Below are 26997 nucleotides of genomic sequence, written 5' to 3'. Positions count from 1 at the left end.
AATTTAGTGAGAGACCAATGAAATTGCTCAGATTATTACCTAATCCTTAAGTAAGTAACTGCATAGATTATTAAAATACATAGCCAACTTCTTTGTTTCAGTTTGTATAACATTTACATTCCAATGAAGGATATGACAAAGAAATTCGTGTTGGCACATCTTGGGATCCATAACAAATCACCCCCTGGTGCACCCTATTGCTCTGCAGCAATGCATATTCCTGATGTCTTTATGAAGCCTGTTGTTTATCCCCAGGCTTCTTAAATACTCAATCATGTTGTGCAGCAACCAGTGTGGGAAAGAAAAAACAGATATAGGAAATCATATTTTATGGTTTCCAGGGAGGAAATCAGTCCCCAATCTGAACATGTTCCAAGATTGATGCTGGATGCTGCTGAATAATATACAGCCATATTGGCAGTAGACACACCACATCTTTCCTTTTAATAAGAGGACACCAGCTCGCAACCTACAGTGAATTCAAACAATTCTAAAATCAGGAATTTGATGCCAAGACACTAAGGATCTGTTAATTGTGAGGCTTAAGTAATATTCAATCATTATACTGTCCAATGAAGATATTTATGAGCCATTTTAATCTCATAACATCAATGTATCAATAGAGTTTATTATAATTCTGAGATGTTCATTGTGATTATATGACATGACTGACTACTGTACAGCCTGTAAATGTTTAATTACAACTTAAATTAGTAAACCTGGGAAACTTCCACCAATTCACTGACATGAAGAAATTCTGCCAGAAAAATCATATCTGATAATAAGCAGAAGATGCAGAAGCTGTCTTTTCCACTGAAAAGACAGCTTGTGTCCTCTGACTACAAAAAGACCAGGGTGAAAAACATCAAAGAAGTGGAAATAGCCCCAGACACTGTGTAATGTTTTTGCCATTGATCCTTGTGTGTCCTTTTCATATAAATAGTGAGAATAAAATATTGAAGCTGTGCATTTGTCTTAATTGACAGCCTCACCACCTGTTCTTGTTCTGACTACAGAGCATGAGGAACTAGCTATTCCAACTTCAACACGAAGAAAGCCTAAAACTCCTGATGATAAACATTTACAGATTTTACTTTTAAATGAATGACTCTGACTGAAAAATTGCCTCTTATTCTAAGGTCAGAGTGAAACACTGAACAGTCAGCAAGCAAATTTCAGTGACTTTAATGTTTAATGGCTAACGGTAAAGTAAAGGAAGAGTAGAAGAGCAGACTGCACCCAGTGGCAGTGGAAAGATCGGAGTAACTAATTTTCTCCAAAATAGTAAAAACACACAACCAAAACATCAGACATTAGCTGAATGTAAAACTGAACAAAGGCATAATTGGTGCCTATTCTTTAGCATCGGTTCCAAGGGCAAAAGTAACAGTAAATTCTCTGCAGTTTGGGCAGAAACTCGAGACAGCATATTAATAGACTGAAGGCTGTTAATCATAGGTGTCTGCGTGCCCATGTGCACAGAGTGTGCTCCAGGATAGTGGCTCTGCTCTCATCCTTGGGCCCTGAGCAGGGATCTCTTTATTTCGCTTGGATCCTCTTCTCTTTCCAGCCAGCTGCTGCCCTACTTGCGTTTCTCATTCTGTGCCTATGATTGCCCCCTCTGCTTAGAGCCTGTGCCACTTTGCTCAGAGGGCTATTTGAATCCATTCCTCCTTGAATAATTGTGCAGGTCAAATCCCTGTGTGAAAGTGCAGAGTTTGAAAATGGTTTGACATGCAGGTTTGACTTCAGTTTAAAGCGTTTCAGTAAATTGGTTCATTTGGAAATGCTGCATATGGCAGATAGGGTCTGGGTCTGGGTATAAATTACATACATTGATTTTCCCTTCTTGCAAAGTATTTCTCACTCAGTTCGCGAATAATCTGTCTTTTTAGTATTCAGTTTGGGCACCTCATGTCGTAATTGAACCTGTTACTTCAGCACAGGCCATTTAACATTACTCAAGTAGGCATGCAACTCATAGTAGGCAGAGGAGAGAACAATGAAAAAAGTGCAGCATGAAGAAGTGCATCGTTTTCCTCATAAATACAATTGATAGGAGCAGAGAAAATGTGCAGGTGCAAACATAAGCCTCGTTACGAATTTTTCACCAGGCAGTGGAGTCAGTAGAACATTCGGTAAGACATTAAGACAACCCTCATTAAAGCTCTCTCCCTATTAGCTTGTTGAAAATGTGTAGCTGGTAATATATGTGGCCCTGTGCTCATTATGAGACCTAGTGTCCATTTGTCAGGATTTAAAAAGTAGCTGTGTTCATTAAGAGCATATAAACTCTGGAAAGAAGGTTAACCGATAGTGCTGAGGTTAACCCCTCCACAGACTCCTATGAGGTGTTGAATGCGTGGCAAAATATGACGTGTGTGTGTGTCTCTGTGTGTGTGTCTTAGGTCCTTCTGATTTATTGTGACAAGACAAGTGGTGAGTCAAACGCATAATGCAGTGCAGAGAGTGAGGACAAAGAGGGACAGGCAGGAAGTGCAGTCATGAAGAAACATTCTTCGCAGTCCCTTCAGTCCTTTACTGTCCAACCCTGATGCAGTGACAGAGATAAAGTTCCCATCTCCTGTATAATAAGCACCTCCAGCTACTTTCTGTCTGAAATGTTTTCCCCAAATTCTCATTTTGTGCTCGTCATGGTTTACACTTTAAAATTTACCTGCCCCCTTCCCTTCTCATGCAATCTGCTTCTACATTTGTCATCACCAGGCTAATTTCGTTCCTTCCGTACCTCCTAACACTGACACTTTCCTTGCAGACTTCAGTGAGGACGTAAGCTCCTGATATGACTGCAGTGGAGAAGACGTGTCTATGTTTTTCAGTTTGAGGAATGTGTGTATTTGTATTTTGTTGTGCGGTGGTAGCGGAAAAGAATAAGGGTAAGGTTCAGCAAAATTCAATAGCTATGCTGGTAGTAAATGACCTTTACAATAAATGCATTCCTTTTTTTTAGACCAGAGAGGGATAAGCAACACATCCAGTTCATCCAATGAAAACGTAAACTCCAAGTTAAACTTTAAGTCTACTTTCACCCTGCAGGTAAACATGAACTCAGGGCACCGGAAAACAATTTCTGTGCAGTCGGGCCTGAAAACCATGCAGGCATACATACGCGCACACACACATACACACAATGCTCTGTGGTTCAAAATATTGTAAAACCTTCTATTTCTTGTGCTGGTAAGACTGTTTATTAATTAGGGCTGAGACTCACAATTGGCACAAGCCCTGTTCTGGTAGGACCCCAAGGAGAGGACATGTCACTTCCATCTCCTGTGTTAAGTTTTAGATAAGGATCACTGAAAAAATAAGAATTTAGGTCTAGGATTTTATCAAAAACAAATCATCAGAACCTTTAAACCTCCCCTTAGATGAATTCCCCCTTGCATTCCTCTGCAATAATTAACTGTTAATATAAGGAAAACAGCTAAATTGCATAACATATTGTCAAAAAGTAGTAAAAGTGAAAGCAGTCGAAGCTACACATTGTTAGTCTAAATTCATCCAATAAATTTACATACACTGTTATCTTGGGTTGGACGTGATATGCACATGCTAGGGACAGGTTAGCAGTAACAACAACACGTAAAAAAAAAAAAAAAAAAATCAGATGAATAAGAAATTCATTAAAGTCATATTATGGTAATGTTCTGGAAAAAACAAAATAAAACAGAAAATGTAAATGAACAGGGGCAAGAAAATTAGACACTTGGCCACTTAATTTGGTCAAAATATAGTCAATAGAAACATGACTGGTATACTGGTACTGGGGCCAAAAAAAAAGCAAGAAAGGAAGAAAGAAAGAAAGAAAAAGCAGCAGTGGGCTGGAATCTAAAAGCCTTCTGCCCCCCCGGATGAGAGAAACAGCGAACTGCAAAATGACTGCCACTCTCACATCATTTCTATCAATTCATTTAGTCTCTAAATTCATGTTAGATTTGCTTTTCTATGCTCCAAAGAACAACTTTATAACAAAAACAAGAAGCACAGTTTCACAGTTGTTTCACTTCACATGTAGCAGCTTAGACCATTGATGACTCAGTCATTTCAGTGAACTGCACCAACTGCTTGCTGGCATTTTGTGTTCCTTTCGCCTCATTTCTCAGAAGACTGTTTCAGCATGATATGGATCAGTGAGTGTGAAAGCGTCCCTAAAAATGATTCACGCAGTGGGTGGAACTGACTTTATTTAGCGATGGAAAGGACATCTGCGAGGATGACAATAGTTGATTGGAGAGCAGAATTTGGCATTGTAGTTTAGTACTACTCTCGCCAGTGGCTCCAGTTTGCCATGGAAATGTTTCATTCTATTTGTGAAACCTTGGCCAGCCATTATTTCCCCACTAAGCTTCAGCTTCATCTCAACATATGCTAAGTGAAGTGGGCTACAACGGTTGTGGTTGGCCATGTTTGAGCCAATCTTAAAAAATCTCATTAAACCGTCCAAAAGTGGCATAAGGAACCTATTTCTGGTTGTTGAAGGGGTGAACAGTGTTTGCATGCAGCCCTCAGAAAGGCTGTTGGTGGTCTGAGGAAAACTGTGACTGGTTAAAATAACGCCTGAAGTCAGTACACTAAAGTCATTGGAATTATCACCTCCTTCCTTTCTTCACAGGCTTGGATAGTTTTGTTTTTTTTTTTTGCACTGCATCAGTTCTTTTAAGTGCTCCAAACTTTTAAGTAGGTGACGAAGCTTCAAGCAGGTTGTCTAAGTGTACACAATTCAGTGTGACTTTTTATTCACAATTACCTGCAACCTCTTTCAGTGTGCTTTTTGATAACACTGGCATTTTCAACGGAAATGATAAGGAAACAACAACTGCAGCTATTTTTTGTTGAAAAACAGCCATTATGCTGAATGATCGCATAAAATCAAGGAAATACGTTTTTCTTGTTTTAGGGGATGAAAATGTCAGAAAAAGATCAATGCAAATTACACAGTGCTTTAGTTACCAGCAGTCAAATTTAGTTTTTTTATTTCCCACATCCATAATAAATTACCTGCTTTATATATATAGTGCTTTTCTGGTCTACCACTGAAAGTGCTTTAAATCACATGCGACATTTACCAATATTCATACACTAATGGCAGTATTTAGAGATATGGCGATTTCTATCCACAGTGCACGACAATATCTCTGCACTCAAACATTCACACACACACATTCACATTAGAGCAATTTAACACGCAAACTGGAAGAACTGGGAACCGAACCACCAACCTTTTGATTTGATCTTCTTCAGGAAAGAAATAAACCACTGGTTTATACACAATCTTTCTCCGTGTTGGTGTGTGCGAAGGCGTGCTGCTATTATCAGATGACCCAGACTAACACATAAATGTGCACTCACCTGTTGACATAGTGTTTACACCTGATTTATTTTGTGTGTGATTAACAATAAAAAGAAATTTACTCCTGAGAAATTTTTGTTACTCTATAGGTTCTCTATCCAGCTGCCACACACGTACTATGTCAAGTGAAATCATTGCATTTTACACCTTTAGTTATAACAATATTTGGAGCAGTAAAACACCTTTCAGCAAAAGCATTATTTTGAATGATTCTGTGATTAAGGCCACTCTTCTTCTAGCCTCCTGTCACTGACTTGAATGCCAACCAAAAGTATAATACCAACTAACTAAATAAAAGGACCACTGCAATGATGCCTGCGTAGAAGAACGTAATTTGGATTGATCTTTTTATATATGAAATAGTAGCCCAGCATCAACAAAGTCTGAAACTTCTACCTTGCAGATAAAATGTTCATTAAAGAGCTGGGGGAATTCAAGAAAGATACATACAGAAAAGGCAATAAGCAGCAATGATGTATTTTGGCCCTCTTCCCTAGAAATAAATTGGATTGTTAAGTCAAGTCGGTGCCTTGGGTTCTCTCTCCAATTTACAAAGCGGCACCACCATCTACATTTGTGCTGAGGCACTCAAAAATGGATGATTTGTTATTTTGTGGTCATATAGACAATAGTTTGGGAACATAATCACAAAATTTATCTCTTGTTGTCCTGCGTAACTGGTGTGAAACAGAATTCCTCTACGTTATTTTCTCTACAGATAAATGTACCAATATGGTTGCTTCGTATTCTGCCATTTGTTTTTTTCCATCACATTTATTCAATTTGTAATGCAAAACAGAGGGGACAACGTCAATTGCTTTAGTTTGGCTTCCTCTTGACTTGTGTGCTTTGGTTTGAGTGAATGGTGCCTCAGGAAACTAAAACTGTTTTACTACCAAAGCCCCCGCATCTTTTCTTCATGCAGAATATTCTACTCTCCTTTGTTTAAGTGAGTTTGCATGTTCTTTGGGCACTCATGCATGAGATAGATGGAGTCTGGTTTCAGGGACAAACAGCAGCAGAATACCACCAGCTTCAAGAGATCTCTGTTGCTGTGCAGTGCTACATGGCTGGGCTTACGTCCGTAACCAAGAGAGCTTTAAGGTATTTGTTGGAAGATGTAAATAAAGAATGTCACCTGGCCATGATTACTTGAATGACAGCACGCATGTGCACGCTCACGCACACACACACACATGCACACACACCACACTCAAAGAAAAAACTGAAGCAATGTTCACATCAGCCAAGCATGACAACCTTGACAGGTAATCTTGGGAGAGCAAAGAAAAGGGCATTCAATATGTCTCTGCCTTGAGTCTTTGTGTGTGTGTAAATATGAAGATGAGAAATGGATTTGGTCACGCTGGCGTGAGGAAGAATCAAAGGCCTCATTCAGTGGAGACCCTCAAACCTCACATCTACTGGCAACAACAAGGCAGGGAAGAGGATTTAAACACAGAAAACGATTCTTTTCTGAAAACTTACAATGCAAATATTACTTTATAAAAACAAAGATGATATTAACAACAACATACTTAATAATACTCATAATATTATACTATACTATTACTGCTATACTAATACTTTTCATATGAACATTTGTATACATTAAACTGCATATTTAATTTAAAATGTTTACTTAACTGATCCTGGGTTGAAGTCCATGAAAGCCTTTCACTCTTTCTTAAAAAACAAGAAAAAAAAATCCCATCTGATGAACATTAAACAGTGGAAACAGTCAAAACAGACCGGAAAGAGAGCACCAACTTACAGTAGTTGGTGCTCACGATCTCACCAAAAAACTTTTCCTGGCTTTCAAGCCACACCAATAAACACTTGGCACCACATATCAAAATTTCACAAGTCTCATATTCAAATCTTAATGCCAGCATTTGAGACATCTGTTCAACTTTCTCTTCCAAATAAAACCAAAAAAAGACTATTAATTATTTTCCGACACAGGCAGAGGACTGCTGGTGTTAATTCAAGCAAGATTCATCTTCCACATGATCAAACAGTCATAATGTGATATTATTATGAAGACCAGAATTTTATGTGCCAGGGTATTTGCTCCTGCACAAAACACGAACACTAATTTTCATGGTTAGAAAATGAAGCGAGAGAAAAAAAAACATCATTATTATTTTGCCTGGCCCTGAGCACTCCAACACACATGCACACATAAGCTTACAACCCAGCATACATCCACCCACTTATGAAATATATACCCACACCAACACTCACATTCACAGAGAAGGCGAAACTGAACAATGACTAATTAGTTTAGAGATATCCTTCTGCTGGGGAGGAATGAGGCTTTGTGTGGGTGTGTGTGGGTGTGTGTGTGTGTGTGTGTGCAACAACAATTCATCTTTTCCCACTGAAATGGGGAGCAGGGAGGTCTGAGCTTGTCACATTAGCATGAAACAGTTTTCAACAAAAACAGCAAAACAAAAAAGTGGGTTTGAAGCCTCCCAGCACACATCGCATGCTGGGCTTCATCTCGTGCGCCACAACTTCACTGAAAAACAACAGCACACTTAAACACACATAATGCAGTGTCCAACAATGCACTACACAATTGACAATGCAAACACATGGGCAAAGTGAAGTGTACTTCACTAAAGAGTGGATCAGAGAAAAAAGACAACTATTTGTCTTTTAATGGTGACTGACATAAGGGAAATTGGAGTAGTAAGATACAGTATAAATGAAAACATTATATGTGTACAGTAGCAATGTGGGATCCGACGTGTTTCACATTCACATTCACATTTCACATGTGTTTTTTTCTAAAAATGTGTGCACCACCACATGAAATTGTATGGGTGTGTGTACATAACAGTTTATTCTCTAGTTTAAATCTCTGCTTTCTAAATCTCTCTCAGTTCTATATTGCTTTGCAGAAAATGTCTAGAATTCTGGACAGAAGACAAAAAGGCCTAAGAACATTATCTTTACACAGACAGTCATTTAAAAAAAATCTATCCTTTTCATCCCAGAACATCAGGTGTCACCAAGACAACCTGCTGTGACAGACCCTGTCATTGGCTGGATTAGCACAGATCAGTGTTAGCTGCTGGTCTGAGTGTATTCAGCTGGGCTTTCTGATACATTCTGCTATATTTGGTAAATAGTGGTTTGTACAGTCTCAGACTGAGATAATCCTGCATATAGGGGGGCGGGTGGGATTATCCTAAATCAATAATGACCTCACATTGTGAGCATGTGGGGAGATTAGTTTAAATCAATAATGACCCCACACTGTGAGCATGTTATGGCAACTGGCATGTACCTCAAAGAGCTGTTCCCGTGCACTTACCCAGGTTTAGTTCCTAAAGCGAGGGGAAGAGCTTTCAGGATGCAGAGGTAAATCTGTGGATTATTGTGGAAGCAATGTAGAGGTAACACAGCAGAAGAGCTCACATTCTGTCTGACAGATTCAAGCATTAAACCCACTGTGTAGTTTCACTTGTCTCCTAGTTCCTGAGCTGTAATGAGGCTTTGAATGTCACTGAAGATTTCTAGCTAATGGAAGTTTTTTTTGTCTGGCATCCAATGAAACAAAATATTCCTCTCATTTCCACAACATCAAAACCCCATGGGCTAGTCAGTATTCTCATAAGACAAGCCAACTAGACACTTAGTTTTGCATGGCAAGAGCAGTAGCTCATACATGGATTCACACTTGTGACACAGCATCATCACACTGATCTCACACAACCTTTGGCAACAGAAAAAGATAAAAGAAAGATTAAAAAAAGAGATAACATAAAGGTGAAAGGAGAGTTTCATGGAGCTGGCAGCAAGGACACAATGTCATATGAAACTTTTTATCATTGGCTTCTAGAGTAATGTGTTTTTATGGATACATATGAGCTTAAATAATATATAATTTCTTAAAGGGGGTTTAGTGCAATATTGAGAGACCACAGAGAGATTCTGTTTAATTAAAAACCGATACATAAATTTATTAACGTTTTGTCACAACAGAAACGCCAGTTAACTGCAAAACTACAATGAGGGTGTTTGAGATTCAATGATGGTGGTTAGTTTGACTGTGGTCTGATTAATGGTTTACAGTCTAATAATATGTGTTTGTATTGATTACTGATGGTTGCTGATCCATGATCGGGCTGATTCAGATAGTTAATGGCAGTACTATGCAGTAAATGTTTGCCTCTGGGGTATGTGTGTATGTTTTTAAACTACCTTATTTACTGAAGAACTAAAGAAAAGAGAAATGACAATGACAGAAAAAGGGGGAAAGCAGTGAAATTTGCAAGAGAGTGAGAGAAATGTGGGAGAGGGATTAACACAATTTCAGCTGAAGATATGCGAGTGCTGAGAAGGTGCTGCAGGAAAGCAAAAAAGGGAAAAGAAAAGGAGAGAGATTCATTAATGCAGGGGATGGATATGGACCATTAGGTGATTGCTGCAATGCCTCCCAATAAGGCTCACAGGGCCCGCTAATTCACCTGCAGTCATTTACCCTACAGTGCACAGGCACAAAGGGCGCATGGTAATCAGCATGCAGAGGAAATAAGACCGTCTCTCTGTTGAATACATGCAGAAACACATGCATGCACACATGGATTACACAGTGCTGGGACTTTCTCTTTTCGTCAATCTCTCAAGGTCATTAACAATTTTTGCTTCCTTCCTCCCTGCTGTGTGATTGGTGTTTCTCCCATGCGTTGTGATAATTATCAATTAACCTTTAATCGACAGTGCTTGTCAGAGCTCACACCTAACATGTCCATTAGTTTCATGTCAGCGCACAGCTGATATTAGCAGCCTGCACACACTTAATATCTCACATAATCCAAAGTACACAAAGTCTGACCTTCTAGCTATTGAACAGATGATTAACCTTTATGCTCATTTAGCTTCGGGTTCGCTTCATTACTTGATGAAATTTTAATTACAAAACTGAAATCATGTTCCGAGAGCCCTCCCTAGAAATCCATATCTAAGCTCTCCCCTGAACACTATCAGCTAATGTGCAAATTGAATCCATCCACACACTTTGCCTCATTTTGCTACTCGGGGCAAAGAAAAGTTTAGCTGGAGTTAAGATGGGGTTTAGGAATTTGTCAGTTCAAACTTTTGTCTGAAAAGCCTCCTGGCACCCAAAAACATGTCAAGAAAACCTCTTGGCCGTCAGGATTTGTCACTTTTTTAAATTCCCAATGTCAAAAGTTGTGCATTATGACTGCTCAGCTGCAGCAGGCGCCCGCAATAAATGTTTCTTCAAAGACCCAGAGCTTGACAAGGAATTCTCCAAAGCAGATGTTGTTTTCAATAGTTAATGGAAAGGCTGAACACATATCACCCAGAGACAAACTCGCAAAACCCCAAAGCTATAGACTTGCAATACACCTAAACAATATTCAGACCCACAACTGTACACAGCTAAACAAAGCGCTGCATCACATAAAGCACACAACATATAAGCCAAAGTAACCACATTCACATTTGTGTCAACCCCCACTCACAGCCTGATACTGTAAATACATTAACACAGGGACACATTTGTGACCATGGGGCAGTAAACATGGTTTTGTTATGTTTAGCTGTTTACTTCACTTTGCACTTTAGCTCATACCTCGTCAGCAGAGAACAAAATATGCCAAAAAGACAAGTCTGGCAGCTCTGGTCCAACACAGCACTCCTATTGTTCACCTGCAGATCTGGGAACAAAAACAAGGTGTTTTGTGGTGTCATCCCAGGCCCCTCCTGTGAAAGGATAACCTGCTTTCCAACTGCAATCTGTATCACACACAGAAGCCTGAGTCCCAGCTAATTCTCTCTAAGACTACAGCAATGGAGAGGGGCTATGAGGAAACACGGTGAGGGCCTTAAGCCGGATTGGTATGAGCTTCACTTCAATGTATCTTTGGGGGGGGGGGGGTGGAAAAGTGGGGCAACACTTTCCCTGGCAACTCTTGTCATCCATGAATAATGGAATACAGACACATAGAGGGAGTGAGGGGGTGAAATTAGGAGACTGGGATTCCAGCCATGAGATTTCCTTTTTATTTTAAAGGTTGTCATCTTACTAATTTTCCCTTGGTCCTCTTTAAACAATGAAAAACAAAAAAAAATCTTGTTGTAGAGTAAAAAGAAGTGTTGGTTCATTTCCATAACTTCTTCCCACACCTTACAATGGAAGTAATACTCTAGAATATTGATTTTCTAAGGTCTTTATTGATTTTCTAAGGACTTTAATCAATTTAAGTAAAAGCTACCTTTCAGCACACAATGAAAGTCTGGTCAGCCATTGGCCATCACTCATCCTGGGTCTGGTCAGCCATCAGTACATCCATATCCCCCACTATATGAAATAATCTTTCTAAAACAGGATGCTATTGTGTTTCAGAGTAGACTACATTGTCATAACTTATGGACAAAGATATATTTGACAGCTGAATTCCTGCTTGTTTACTACAAGGGAAATACATCACAGTGAATTGATGCAATGTGATGTAGATTAGCACCCTTACCAAAAAGTGATAGATAGAGAGAGAAAAAATATGCCAGAAATGGACAAACATGTAGACCAGAGGTTGTCAAGCTATGTCAAGAAAGCCAGTGTGTGCACCTATTTTAAAAAGAATATGAGATAGCAAATACTACACCAGTCAGCCACAACATTAATGTCCCCTTCAACCTCTCACAAGACACTAGTCACTGAAAATTCATTTGGAATTATTGTTGCAGAGCCGAGGATCTACCACCAAGCGAGTGGAGTGAGCCTCGTGTCTGTGGATGCCATAGTGAAAGCACTGACACCCTGGATAGAGAGTACAGTTCATGCACTTCAACATGTGAAGAGAGTGGGCACTAACAACTCTACCATACAGGCCATAGCTGTACAGCAGGCCTTCAATAGTTACTTCTCCCCTGCCGGCTGTGAAGTGTCCTGGCAGTGCTGTAGAACATAGCCTGACATGCCCACCTGTTGTGACTGCAACACATATTTGCTGCTGCTCACCCTCTTCAAAGTAAAATCAAGGCTCTTTTAAGAGCCACTCACTCACAAGAGCTGTTTTCTGTTAGGGGATTTATTATGCTGCTACTCAGAGTTGATCTCCCTGCAGAGTCTAAGCACCAAAGACTTAATTATAACTACTCTGTTATAAGAAACATTTTTCTTGACTTCATTCACCAAGTCTTTCCTGACTGAAATACATAGATTAGAACTCATCCACACTTCTTAAAAACAGACATTGTGTTCATTAACTTAATTAATGACAGTTTGATTGTAAAGTCCTGCAATGCATGCTATGCAAACTGTATACATTGAAAAAATGGAGCTTTTGTCCACAGTCTAAAAAAACATTACTGAAGTGCATACTCACAGAGACAGCACTATATATGTAAATTTTTATATAAAGTCTATCACTATCACACCTGAATCCCTCAAGACAAATAATCATGTAGTACTGTTTTATGTTTTTAGATGAGTAATGGTTTCAAACCTTATCTAAAAATGGGAATGTTTTGGAGGTGTTGTGTACAGGAAGCCGGTATAGATACAAGCCCAATTCCCAATTCGGGACACTGTGTGAAATGTAAATAAAGACAGAATGCAATGATATGCAAATGTCATAAAGCCATATTCTATTCACAGTAGAACATAGAAAACACCAGATGTTGAGAGTGAAAAAATATTAGCTAATGTTGAAATTGATAGCAGCAACACGTCTCAAAAAAGTTGGGAAGAACTAACCAAGAACTGTTAAGTGGTGCGTGTCTGAAATGGCAGAAAATCTACACAACCTGCAAGCTGTTGCAGTGACAAAAGCACTAGTGTTCAGTGTGGATGACAATGGGACATCACAGATATCCCATGTCTTACAGTCAGATGCCAACAGTCTTTTCAGAGGCATGTGAGCAGCCAACATCAGAACATGGTTGTGTATGTATGAATGAGTAACTGAAAATGGGATCACGCACAAATAATAGCCCTGCAATGCTATTTTATTAGGTAAAAACTTCCCTAATTTCCCTGACTTTTAAAAGCACAAAGATGACACCTATTAGATCACTGTGGTGCCCCACATACACTTAAGCCACTGGAACAGGCTCTTACCTCTACATAAATAGAATAAAGATAGTAACCAACTAGTCTTTCTGGTGTTGACTAGCAAGGGTAACACAACGACTAGTCGGGAAATCGTGCGCATCCTATTGCTGACACCGGATGCATTATAGAGGTTGCAAGTTGACCTGAAACAGGGAGGAAGCTTCAGTTTAATTTTGAGCAGAAAGATTAGAAACATCCGCAGAGAGTATGCTGGTGAAGAGAAGAACAGAAAAAAAGCGGAGAGGAAGAATAGAAAGAAACAGGGAATAGCAAGAGCTTTAGCACCTCAGGTTGCACAAAGAGGACAGGATCACTTCTAACAGGCACCCGCTGGAAATGGCAATTACAGAAAATGAAAACAACGAAGGACTATGATAGATAGCTCCTGTAGTCACTGGCAGATAATTGAAAGCATTACTTCTTCAGTTATTATCAAAAACTCAAGCAGAAGACCGTCTCTGTCTCAGCTCACATGCTGTATTACAAAGCCAAGAGTACGAGCGAGGAATATAAATCACAAGCGATTCGGTATTCAGTTATTCACAATAGGACTGATTAAGATGGGCTGAATCTGAAGTGCCTGCCACCAGCTGTCAGCTTGATTCTCTACTTACCTTTCCTTTCTCTTTGGCTTCAGCTACTTTATTATTTCTACTTCTATTGTAGAATCATAAGCTACTTCTATTCCTGTTTGCTTCAGTCTTGCACAGTTTTCTCTTCCATTTATTTCCCTTTTTTTCTTTGCTGTCTAGTGGAAAAAGTTCTACCTGTTTTTAGAGGGACCACAATGCATTTTCAGGTGCAGTACCAGGAGCTCAATGAGAAGTCTTTCGGATTATGTTAAAAACATGTAAAAAAACAAAAAACAAAAAACTGCAGCTTTCAGGTTTTCAAAAACGCACACACCCATACACACACACATGCAGCCATACACAATCTTTAGTGACGAGTGAAATGAGCATGTCAAACCACTCTCATATAAAGCTCCTGCCTACATTATTCACTGACAGCTCCCTTGTTTCTGAAAGCTGAGTTACCTGTTCCTTTGACACATGACAACTTCCCTCCTTCCCATCAACCTGCCTGCACAATTTGACAGGCTCTTTAAAGGCCTATGTGAGTTGGGTTTTGATCATTAGCACCCCATTTGTCAAAAAGAATAAACATATTCTAAAAAGACCTTATGAAAAGAAAAAAAGCTATATCCCACACAGCCTGCACTCTGAGGACCAAGTTTCCTGCTCTTCTTGGGGTACCAGATACAGCAACAGTGACAACAGCGTTGTCCATTAAATTTCAGACATACTGCAAATGTTCTTCTTGGACATTTAAAGTCAATTCATGATCACACCATCTAGAGAAGACTGCAGTGACGATCACCAATGCACGATGTGAGTGAGATGTTTTTATAAATAATCCAGGGTTAATATAATTATATGCCTCACATTTAGAACTAAAACATAATAAAATCACTGGGAGCAGAATGAAAAACAGCTTCCGCTCTGCTCTCTCCAGTGTATTTTCTGTGTTTCTTCACACTTCTGACAAAGAGCTCTTACAGCACCTGCTGTCTGCTCGCTACTCTCACAAACGGCTGCAAAGTCATGTATCGAGCAAGGGACTGTTAATAAGGCTGCAATAAAATAACAAACATAATCAACACGACAAACTGTATCTGACTTAGTATAGCTGATTAATTAGTGATGACATGTGCGGCCTATACAATCCAATATTAACTCACTGTGCTTTTTTTCCCGGTTTCACACTGTACTGCGAGGAAAGCCCATACAATAAAAATGCTTACATTCTGATTATTAAATAATAAGAATATACTGTACATAAACCGACGCTGAGCTGTTGTTGTTGTGTTGTGGAATTTGCCATTGATACGGTTTTTTGCCACACAAGTTGAGAGTCTGCATCAGTTCACAAAGTGTAAGAATGCATTGTTATACGCATGCTCTATCGGGGCCGGTGTCCTCAGGCCTTCTTCACAGATAATGGAGCAGCACAGGCGTTACTGATGACATTAACAATGGCTTTGTAATAGTCAAGTGTCCCTGGAAGCCATGACAGTAGGACAGTGATGCATGCACATTACAGGACCCTGAAACCAAGGCAGCTATACTGAATTCAGCCATCATTCACTTTATTATTTATACCTGTGCTTATTTTACTATGATCGGGTTGACCAAAGTAGAGCCCCCACACACGGCACTATCATCTCAGGTGACAGCGATCAGACACAGTGACGACAGGACAGATGACATCCCAAGCCTAGCCTCTGTCCCTGTGTCTGACTTGCACTTTTCAGCTCATTTTCTCTAAAGAACTTGTGATAAAGCTATACTGTATGCAGTGTGTATAGATGGTTCAGGAATAAGCTTGTCAACGCTGGTTTATTACAGAGAGCCACAAATAAGACAAAAAACGAAGCCAAGTCACCTACACATCATCAGTTAGTTAGTTTGGAGCATGTAATCTGCTAACGTAGTAGTATATAATCATCAGTGGATTTGCTACCAGTAAGCGCGTTTTAGGTAGATGAAAAACCCACGGGTACAGCCAGGTTTTCAATCATTCTTGTTTGTTGTAGGGCTTTGCAATGTGATGATATCTTTTGTTTGACAATAGAAAAACGTCTGTGATTTCTCCACAAATCACACCCTTTAAAGCAATACTTTGGCAAGCAATGTGGAATGAGAGACAAGAAAGCAGCTGTCTGCGATATCAACCCAAAACAAAACAAGACAAATCTTCTGATTGCCGTTGTTTTATAAAAGCATGTAGGTGCCCCTGGCTGCTGCACTGTCATTCGGTTGTGTTTTTTTGTCAATAACAACAAGGATCCTCCACACATTGCTTACCGACTGCTGCAAAAACGGTCATGGGTGAAAAAAAAAACCCCAAAATGCAACTTTTTTTTTTTGTTTTTTTTTTAAATTGACTTTATATAACCATACTGCTGATGAAGAAAGTCAACAGAGAAAGCAGTTTATGAGAAACATTGAACATTACTAACTTCTTTTGTCACTTATATGTGTGTATTTACCTTTCATCTTTTATATGTCTATATTTTATATTTCGTTAAATGCTTGGTTGAAAAGGTCTACAAATGTTCTCAACAGAAAGAGAAAATGAGGTGAGTTTGTTGCTCAAAATGCAATAAAAAGAAACAGGCTTTTCCTTGTGGTCATTTCATATTCATTAAAATGACTGAAAATATGCTACACCATGACATGTTTTGTTATGTGAGTATGAAATGACCTATATCATCATACAAGAGTTTGGTCATATGGCACAGCCCACTTTGGGGCATTTTGTGAAAGTGATAATCACCACAACACCTGCAAGCACATTTAGCAAAAGTTGCCAAAAGTTCATCCTCATTTAAACATCAGGAAATCATCTGCATACCAAACTACCATCATTATGCAAAGTGAGTAAAAATCATAGCACCTGCAGTACCGAAAACTTTTTTTGTATTGACGACGAGCAGATGCGCACTATCCCATTTCTAATTTCTTTAAGCAACTCATCTCAAGCAAATTCTACTACAATGCTCTCAGCAATATGCTGATGTCGGGGCAACTGGACTCTGGACTCTGAGCAAATACAGCCAAGAGGAATCATTTAGTAATTCACAGCGCTTCTCATTCACTGTCTGCAGGATTGTGGCACCGTGTTATGATGCATCAACCACAATCAGCCACAAAGTTGTGGTTAGCATTCGATTTGCCTCAGGCAGATGGTTTGTTATGAAAGCAAAGGTTGTGAGGAAAAACAACAGAGATGTTTTACCACCATTTTTCCAATTCACACATACAGCAAAGCATGTGAGGCAGAGGTGGTTGTTATTACTTTTTTTTTTCTACACACAATAACACAAGGGTCCAGTTCATTTTTTCCAGAGATCTTTCTGCAACCCCTTTACACCCAACACAAAATGCCCATCAAAGTTCATTAGAGTCTGTGTTTACAAGGTCTGATTGGTTCATACAGGCGTTGTGGCAGCAGGGCTCTAAACATCGTGAGCAGGAATGTCAATGACCTGCCTGCAGCTAATGGCCCATGCTGTAATGAAACTGGGAAGATACTGACTGATTCTCTGCACACCTCCCACTGCTCTAATTTCAGGCACACCAATTTCAGTTTGTCTCCCTTCATTAGTCCCTGGCTCCAACCAGGCATCATGAATGAGCCTGTTCCAAAGAGGCTAGGGACATATAGTCTTAGAAAGATTGTTATGGTAATCTTGGCTTCAGAAGGAAAGGCAAGTGAAATATATGTACTGCAACAACACAAGTACATGAGTACAGTATGTTTGTGTATCTGTTACAGCCAAATAAGGTTCATGGCTGCCTTTAAATAAGAGTAAAAAGGAGGCAGGTGACTGATAACATCAGGAAGACAACGAGGAAACTCTTAAGTAAAGAAGGAAGTAACAAGTAGAAATAAATTTAAGGACATAAATTGAAAAAAGAATTATAAAAAGTTAAAGGAGAGATGAGTAACAGCAGAGGATAACAACCTGTAAAGTCCTGGATGCACTGTGCCATATTAAGGCTGGCTCTTCATTAAGTACATAAAAGTGATATAAGGATGTATAGTTGATATATAAAGCTATGCTCTCTATTTCTTTTTTTAAGCACACAGAAAATGCTGAAACAGGATAAATGCCCAGGAAATACCCTAAAGTATCCAAAATGAAAACGAGGCCCTGCCAGGAGAGGGTCCAGTGCAGTTAGCTACTTAAAATTAATTGTCAAAGAGAGAGCTAATATGGTGCTAATGCTAACTCACCAAGTGCACTCAGCATATTCTGGAGATGTGAAGTGTACTGAGGACAATAAACCTTAGGCAGATAAGTACTGCCAGGGAGCTGTGAGGTTCATTAGGATACAAGTTTAACTCAAGTTTTTGTGAGTTAAAACATTTGCATAGAGGACCACTGTGTAAGCATAACAGAGATCCAACTGCTGACATAATAGCAATAATGAAAACAGAAATTGGCTATTCTCCTGATATGTTTTTGCTGCTCCCCTCTGGGTTGTTGCCTTGTACTCATCCCTTTCTCTCTTTCTCTGACTGCATCTCTCTGGGGGCCAGACTGTATCCCCTATCCCACACAGGTCCTGCAGTGTCCTGCCTGCCCCCTCCTCAACATCTGTTCCCTGTCCTTGCCTTGTGCCAGGGGCAGCTACCCGCCAAGACACCCATACCACCAGCTCTGTCGCTGCCTGCCAAGCATCTGATCAAAGGGTACAGCTGTCGAACAGATCTGCATGCCAGCCAGCATTGCTGCATGAATGAGAAATGGGCCGCAGAAGGGAAAAAAATAAACATCGAGCACCATCAGCACCACCATCCCATCCTAAAAAATGGGTTGGTTAGGTTGGTTGGTGAACAGTTGAGGCCATACAGCCAAAGCCTGGAGGGATTGTCATAGTCTGTTTTTACCTGCAGCACAGCGAATAAGCACAGAGGAGTATGAAGACAAGAGGACAGGAAATTAAACAGATATTAAGGGTGCTCCGACTAATCTGTCACCATTCCATATTGGCCAATACTCAATATAAGCAATTGGATCAGTGCTTTCCACAAAATCAAACAGAAGAGCAAACCAGACAAACACACGTGACAGTTTTTCTATACGCCACTAAATACCACAGCAGACTACAAGGCTCGAACAACATCCTATCGTTCCCAACAAAATCCTTAGCCAACCAGTCTACAGAAAAGGTATTGGTGATGAACAGACTCTTGCTTAGTAAATGACAAGTAGGACCGTGAACTCACCACAATGCAGCATGTCTTCTCATGTAGCTACAATAGTTACTATCACAGATTCTGGCTACTCAGCGTGAGGCCTATGAAAGATAAAAAGATTCTGAAATGTACCCACTGCACTGGTCCATCTCTCAGCAGAGTGAAACACACAGCAGGACTGAGAGGTTCTGTTCAGAGGAACATGAAATCTTAAAAAATAGTGAACTGCAGTTTAATATGAAAATACAATAAATTAAGAGTAAATATAGTTTAGCATTTGAGTTGAGTACAGTTTGGAGGTAAGTACTATACCAAGTCACAGACACTTGATGCTTTTTTCACATTTGGTTTTAGGACACAAAGACAACTGAGACTTAGACCCAGAATTGTTTTGTTTTTTTTTAGTCGTGGCCCTTGCAGGCACCCATGGAGTTACTTGTTCGGTTACTCACTTGTGCAAGCACTTGCGCCTAGTCTGGTCTTAAGGGGCCACTGCTGTCTTGCTACCTGGTCAGGTTTGCTGTAAATGAAATGAAATGAGAATAGCAGAGCAGTTTCAGACACTGGGCTCAGTTAATGTTTAATAAATTCAACTGTCAATAAATCTATCAAATTCAATCAACATGTTCCCACAAAACAATTACAGATAAATAATGGCTAATGTGACATCAACATGTATAAAATGTAATAATTTCACCTTGGGCCAGTGGCTTATTTTGTATTTTGCAATAAAAATGAATTTTAACATTGAATGTCAAACATGCAAAAAGCATGCAATGTGTGTAAACAGCCACACCGGCGGTTCTGCAGGGTTGTACTTTGTGGCAGCCAACACTAACATGCTGATGTCTGGAGCTAAATATTTACCACGTGAAACATATTAGCTTTGCATTTCACACACTTAACATATGTTAATTGTCACTAAACATAATGATACAGGATTCATTTAGTACTCATTACACCACAGGTGTCCATAAAACAAAATGTTAGTTGTAGCCCCTTTATTCTACCCGTGAAATAAAATTATATAAAAGAATGACTAAGTCAAGGTGTGTGAAAACTGAGGGCATCTGTTTATCCTGAGTAGTACTGCATGGGTCGACCTAAAACCCGCAGGATCAGGTCAGCTAACAAGAAAATATTGTGGGTTCGAGCAGACAGGTCCATAAATGACAAAGCAGCGTTCAGAGTAAGTTATTAATAACTTACAGAAACTCTGCGTGCCTTCAGTCCACCTTCCACCTGTCTCTATCATCCACTAAGCAGTGAGTGAGAAAAAGACAAAGTCCATGTCTTGAACAAGGTGTTACTTGTTTTGCTGTTATTCAGCAATAATACTGTTGGCGTGGGATAAAGAGGGAAAATAAAAAAAAGCCCTTTGCTGCTCCAACCAGGAGGACCAGCACATTGGAGAGTGCCTGTCTCTGTCCTATACTCAGTCCTGGCAATCGTGCTAATGTGTTGCTAAAATTGACGGTTTGCGGGTCGGCTCAGGTTTGGGTGGCGGATCAGAGTATTTCTGAAAAACGGAGCCGCAAATCACTATTGTGGGGCGTCCATGCTCGGATGTTGTCTTTGATATGCTTGAGAGGGAGTTTCTCAAAGAACTCGATCAGGGAAAACATTTTAGGTACAGGCACGATGGTGGACAAGACAAGACAACTTTATTTGTATAGCCCATTTTTACAAGCGGTTTGTCTCAAAGGGCTTAACATAACATCATAGCAACATCCTCTGCCCTTCGACCCTCACATCGACTCAGGAAAAACTCCCAGAAAAAACTTTAACAGGAAAAAATGAGCAACAGAGGAGGGATCCCTCACCCAGGATGGGCTGACGTGCAATGGATGTTGTACAGGCAGGAAAGCAGTTAACAACATTACTAAAAAGACAAGTAAAACAACATCTCAACTCATAAGAAATTTAAAATTTTCATGTCACTCATCTGTTCAGTTTCACTTTTGATACCACCTCAATATGATTTTAACATTTCACAAGACTGAAATTATATGGATGGGATTGTGATGCGACAAGAATGTCGGTTTATATTTTGGTCATAAGAAAAATATAAAAGAAAAGTCAGAAGATTACCAGTGTTTTGAAAACTCATCTCATGGGGATTGTGAATGCCTGCACACTATTTCATCCAACAGCTGCTGGGATAGTCCAGTTTAGACCAAGGTGAGCAGAGCCTATCTGCAAACTAGCATGTCAAAATAAGATGCTAACGGTACAGTAAACAAACAGCTTTTTCACTGAACAACAGAACAGCACTTTACTCTTGGTAGCCCAGACAAAAAGACTTAAAAGTACTTGTAACACCTTTACCTTCTCCTTCCTTCAGTAAAACCGTCAGCCAGGGACGCATCCAACCTCGGAGTAGATTGGCGCAAAGTGTCTTCAGCTGGGATCCCATAATTTGTGACCGGTAGTAATTTTATTTGAAAATTTAAATGACTAAGGCCCTCATACACGTATGGTGAGTTTATGAGGGAAAATAAAAATTCTTCAGACGCAAAGTCATCCTCTTTAGTGTGTTTGTAGATTAAAAACAATATCACGCGGGTGTACGCTCACAAAAGTATTTTGTGAGAGAATGTATTACTTCCATGATAATCAATTAAAAAAAATCAAGATGGCGCAGGTTCCGATTACCGACTGGTTGACTGTGGAGCCGCACTGAGTTCTCAATACTGCCACTAGTGGCGGGAAGCTGTACTGTCACTGAATATACATCATTTAAATAGGGCCAAGTTAGAAATAATGGAGGTATGCGATTGTACCACTCGTTGTCATAAACGGTATTTCAGTGCTTATGTTGCCTATGAGTGGAGTCAGGTTACACTCACTTGTATAAAAAAACTATTAATGAATGAATAAATAAAAATACCCTTTCTTTTAATTTCAAGCCAGTATAGACAAGCAGTCTTTGCCCACAAGAAGGGATATTTAAACATTAATTATGCAGCTCCATCTCCATCAAAAAAGATATGACTGAAAGATCCACAGAAACTGAGTGAACGTCATGGTCAGATTATTTCCTCCGCTGATTGGACAGTCCATGACATGTTGACAGTTTTACCTGCTGAGGATCACTGGATACAATTAAAGCACCATTTATATGGGCCTTAACATATTTATTTGCCTTAATGTTGTCTCATCAGTCATCATTCATTCAACACTTTCGTTGGTCGGTGTGTAATGAGCACTGCTGCCACAGGAGGCTGCTATGGCAGAAGGCCTTTAGTCTTGCTGTCTGTCTGAGACTGAGGACATGGCTTGCAGGATGCTGTTGATTAGACTTCCCCTGAGTTGAATCTTCCATGTCAGAGAGCATCTGTCACTGCCAACCAGCTCCGGGGCTGCGCTGTTCTGTAGCTGAGCTTGACTTTTGACCACCATTTGGAGAACCAGAAAGTCTCACTGTCATTGCTAGCACATAAATATTAAGACATCCAATAAATGAGTCATGTTTTCGTTGAACTGCAGAATGCTAATCTTTGCTCGCTCGAGCAAGCAGACTCCACCTCACTGAAGCTTGAGAATCTAATGTGCTAAGTCACAGAGAGCTGCATCTGAACAGGATTAAAACACTTTGGAAAGATTGCTGATAACTCATGCAATCTTGTTTTGACTAAATTTTATACAAGTCATGCACGTTAGATTGTTACAGTTATTAAACCACATCTGTCTTCACATTTAGCATAATTGTTACATTAATATTAATACCAATAGCAATGCACTTTAACTTTTTGTAATGGGATCCAGTAAAAAAAATAACTACCTCCTCTCTCTCACCTCTTTCTCTCATGTATGCCGGTTTGTTACTTACAAACTTCTTTTCCCCTGCAAACAAGCCGATTCGTGTAGTGCATTGCAGAAATGTGAGTGCAGGCTAATTAAAGCACCTCAGGGAGCTCAGAGGATGTGAGCCCGCTGTCTGTAAGGAGGCAGAATATGTACAGTAGCCCCAGATCCAATTAGGGTGCACTACCACTTGGCTACGGTTGCATTATTTAAGTGTGTTATGGAAAGGCTGGATCATACATGATAGTGAACTCCATTAAGAAGTGTCCAACATGGAAAAGTTTGTGCTTTAATTTGTATCCAATTTGCAAGAGTGACACAACAAAATATCATGAGGGACGTCAGTGATCCAGGAACAGATATGTCAGTCACCATTTATTCTTCTGAACTGTCGTGAGAACAGAGAGTTAGAAAACTGTGACTTTCCCTTTTAACATTTTGCGATAAAGGAATAATGAAAAAAATATTGTAAGGTTAGGCAGGAGAAGTTAAAATATGGAAACATGCTATCTGATTTTGGTGTGGTCTAATAACTGCAGCAGTAAAGAGAACAGATAATTTCCTGTCGGGACATAGTTTAATCTGACAGCTTGCTGAAATGAGCAAATTTTACACCATGAACTGACTTGTGTGGTCAGATTTGATTTATAACCAGCAACAGGCTAGAAAGACCAGTGTTTAATCTTTAATCGAACCTCACAACAATCTTTTAAAAAAATAATCAGCGTGCATGTGGCCAAGAGTGAGTAACGCTGCTTTAATGAAAAACAACTGGGTTTGAAAGGCTGGAGTAAAAGGCGAAGAGGCTAATTACCTTTCATCATTCATTTGGAGTTTTTAGCTACAGCTCAGCATGCTCGCTGATAGCATGGAATGAAGATACGTCTCACTGTGTGATCAATTTTTTTGATAAATAATAATCCACCACTGCTTGCTGGATGACACTGATAACTTGGCAGTGATGATGCTTATGTTCTTCAAACCAGGTGTGGGTGTACGAGATGCTTACAGGCCAAGTGCTGCATATGAAAAACTTTAAGCAGTGACTCTGTAAAGTGATTCATCTGTACCACCTTTAAAAATTTACAGCCTCATACAGTCGTGACTGTAACGTCCCAACAGAGCAGGCGGCAGGTAAAAACAGCAGAGGCGATGCACGTTTGTTGTAAAAGTTTTATTTAGAATAAAACAACGCAGCCATATTACACGTAGTGTGGTCAATCTATTTTACATACCTCAGGAGGAGCGACACAGTTCTGCCATGGTACGGTTCATCACGATCGGAATCATTTAAAAATCATCAACATCGTCATTAGTCTACAGTCAGAGGAGGTTATAGTAGTGTTGTTCAGTCTCACAAGTTTTACAGGATAGCATATAGCACAACGACACAACGCAGTGAGGGACCAGTGCTAGAAGGCCAGTGGAAAAAAAAAAAAAACCCAACAACAGATAAAGTAAAACACTACCAGTGACTAGCTTCAGCAGGCCACAGACCCATTGTGGTACAGTAATAGTAACATTTTTTTTTTTTACTTGGAATCTCCTCATTGCAGTGTACACCAATACAGTAAGCTGAAGCTTGGAATGCTAAACCAGGCTGTTCTTTTTCTGTAAATGATCACAACTGTTTTAAACATGTTTACAAACCACAAAAACAAAACTGTGTCTATGAGTCTGAGGTAGCAAGGCAATCATGGCTTTCCTCTGATTTCTGAACACATATCATTAAAAAAAACTATTCTACATAATGACGGCAGGCCTCTCACAAAGCCAAATTCAGAACAACTTCAGATTTAAATCTTTATTTTCCAAAACGTCTCTCTTTATACACAATCCCTCTTTAAATCACCCGACTCTTATCTCTGTCTTCCACACTTGGAATGACAAACTGTATAGGCACAGAAGGGGTAAAGTTTACATTAACAAATCGCAGTCGACACAGAGTCTACCGGCATTTCGATGCATTAAAGGGGAACCTGACATCAAGCATGCTACAAGACAGAGCTTCAAAACAAAACGGACGCTTTGAGAAATGACAGAGTGCATCTTCAAAACGATCATTTCGGCCACTGGGTGTTATTACACAGGAACTGTGTGTGCTCCCTGTGGCTACTTCCACTGATAAATAATTGCAACTGGGGGGCTGGAGGGTACAAAGCAGTGGAATGACAAAAAAAAAAAGGTAAGTTTGATTCCCAGTGAAGGGAAGAGCTTAACGAGAACAAAACACAAATCTCAAATCTCCCTCTGAAAAACAAACAAACAAAAAAGCATATTTTACTACACAAAGTCCCGTGTCGATATACTCATCTCCATATCTAAACAAATCACTGACAAATGCTGAACCAAGTTTGGGTACAATCTACAGTTCATAAAATGTACAGTTTGCATAGTACAAGACAAGGTGGTAAAAGGAGTTAAGTTGTCCGGTCCTGTGCGTCTTTGGGATTTTGGGTCGGGAGATTCGTTTGTCTGGGAATGGGCTCTTCCACATGTCTCTTCCACTTCTTACCGCGCACACACAAACACACGCTATCCTCTGTGGCGACTGTCCTCACATCACCTGCAAAACAGAGAAAACACGAACATGAAATCATCACAATGGAGCACATAACAAAACATCTTTTAAAACGCAGTGGCGTGCGTCTGGGTTCAAGCAGAGCGACTGAAACTTAGTACTCATATTTTTCATTAGTCCAAGTGCAGCAGGTAAACCCGCCTCATTTCTCTTCATCAAGACATCACTGTGAGAAAATATCACAGCTCGGAATGGAGTAATCGGGTTTGAAAGCTGGTAAATGGACTGCAGTCCCTCAAGCCAGTTACAGTCCATTAGGAGCTTGGTGTGGAGGAAAGGGAGGAGGTGAGCGCGGAGGGGTGATGCATTTTACACGTAGCTGTCTTCTTAGAAATGAAATTAAATGCTTAAGCCTACTCTCCCACGCTTTCACATGAACGTGTATGGAATGGTGTTTGCCAAGGACAACGGGAAAAAAGGAACTCGTGAAAGGAGACTGAGGAGATTTAAGAAGAGCGTGTATTACAGGTACTGTAGAGAGTCGTGATAAAGTGGTATAAAATCCTGAAAGCAATAAGTTAACAAAGAGGATGGGAGAAATCAAAGAAAAAGTAACGTGTCTGTATTGTTACAGCCATCACGAATGGATCGTAGGCAAATAAGCAGTTTGACTGATGTGTAAAGATATTAGCTGTGTGCGAAGAGACAAGCCAAACAGTGTAAAAAGACAGCAAGAGAAAGGGGAGAATGGAGTGAGCAGAAAGGTGCCACAGCGGGGTAAAAAGAATTACAGTAGGAAGAGGTCAGTGACAGCAGCTTTAACAACACCTCTGTCCCAAAATGCACCTTGGCCTCATACTGGGGAAATGAGACGAGCAGCTAATCTCAGCTCTCTGCGCACCTCCATTAGCTGTCCATTTTTCCTCACAGGCCACCAAATGTGAAGGCCTGAGGCAGCTGAAAGCTACATGGCGGGGACTGCTTTTGCAGCAGCCGCTGTAATTACCTCTGTTGCTCTGCTCAAACATCTCACACCTTTGCCAGTCGCTAAAGTAGCGACCCGGAAACACAGCGAAAAATTGAAATATCCATACAAGCAGCCAATACATAAGACTTATTTATAGAACTCATTGAAAAAGTGTGGAAGAATTTCGCCTTACCTGTGGCCTTGAGGAGAGGCTCGAGGCTATGGGAGACAAAGCAAAGAGACAAATGAGCAAGCTTACCTCTTGAACTCCCCACTCATCTTTGTTTTTATAAGTCTACATTAAATTATCAGCCTCTGGGTCCCTCCCACATATTCATTCACACACTCTGTGCCTTTCAGTCCTGATGCCCGGGAGCCGTGCAGTAACCAAATGCTAATAATGCCCGACTGTCTGCCAGATTAGAATGGATTTTTAACTAAAGCCCTCATAGGAGTTCTGACTCTTA

At 40.0% G+C, this 26997-nt stretch overlaps 1 protein-coding gene and 1 long non-coding RNA gene across 9 annotated transcripts in view; both read right to left on the bottom strand.

Moving 5' to 3' along the window:
* The window catches only part of LOC124050435, a 36531-nt gene extending 14589 nt beyond the window's left edge, over nucleotides 1-21942 (bottom strand). The window contains exons 1-3 of one of the 3 annotated variants that reach the window (XR_006841619.1): nucleotides 21564-21942; nucleotides 19688-19755; nucleotides 581-1699 (exon numbers count right to left, since the gene is read on the bottom strand). This is a non-coding gene — a long non-coding RNA (uncharacterized LOC124050435). Of the gene's footprint in view, nucleotides 1-580; nucleotides 1700-10912; nucleotides 11060-19687; nucleotides 19756-21563 lie in introns of those variants that run through there. The other 2 variants (XR_006841620.1, XR_006841621.1) reach the window with 2 other exon arrangements.
* Nucleotides 21943-24197: 2255 nt separating this feature from the next.
* Nucleotides 24198-26997, bottom strand: part of utrn (utrophin) — a 159672-nt gene continuing 156872 nt past the window's right edge. For all 6 annotated transcript variants that reach the window (XM_046372941.1, XM_046372940.1, XM_046372943.1 and 3 more), the window contains 2 exons: nucleotides 26724-26749; nucleotides 24198-25608 (listed from right to left, as the gene is read on the bottom strand). In XM_046372941.1, coding sequence (XP_046228897.1) covers nucleotides 25600-25608; nucleotides 26724-26749 — 35 coding nt within the window. In that variant the 3' untranslated portion in view covers nucleotides 24198-25599. The remainder of the gene's footprint in view (nucleotides 25609-26723; nucleotides 26750-26997) is intronic.

The sequence above is a fragment of the Scatophagus argus genome, chromosome 19, assembly GCF_020382885.2.
Source record: "Scatophagus argus isolate fScaArg1 chromosome 19, fScaArg1.pri, whole genome shotgun sequence".
Classification (NCBI taxonomy): Eukaryota; Metazoa; Chordata; class Actinopteri; family Scatophagidae; genus Scatophagus; species Scatophagus argus.
This window is presented reverse-complemented; position numbering and strand designations above follow the sequence as displayed.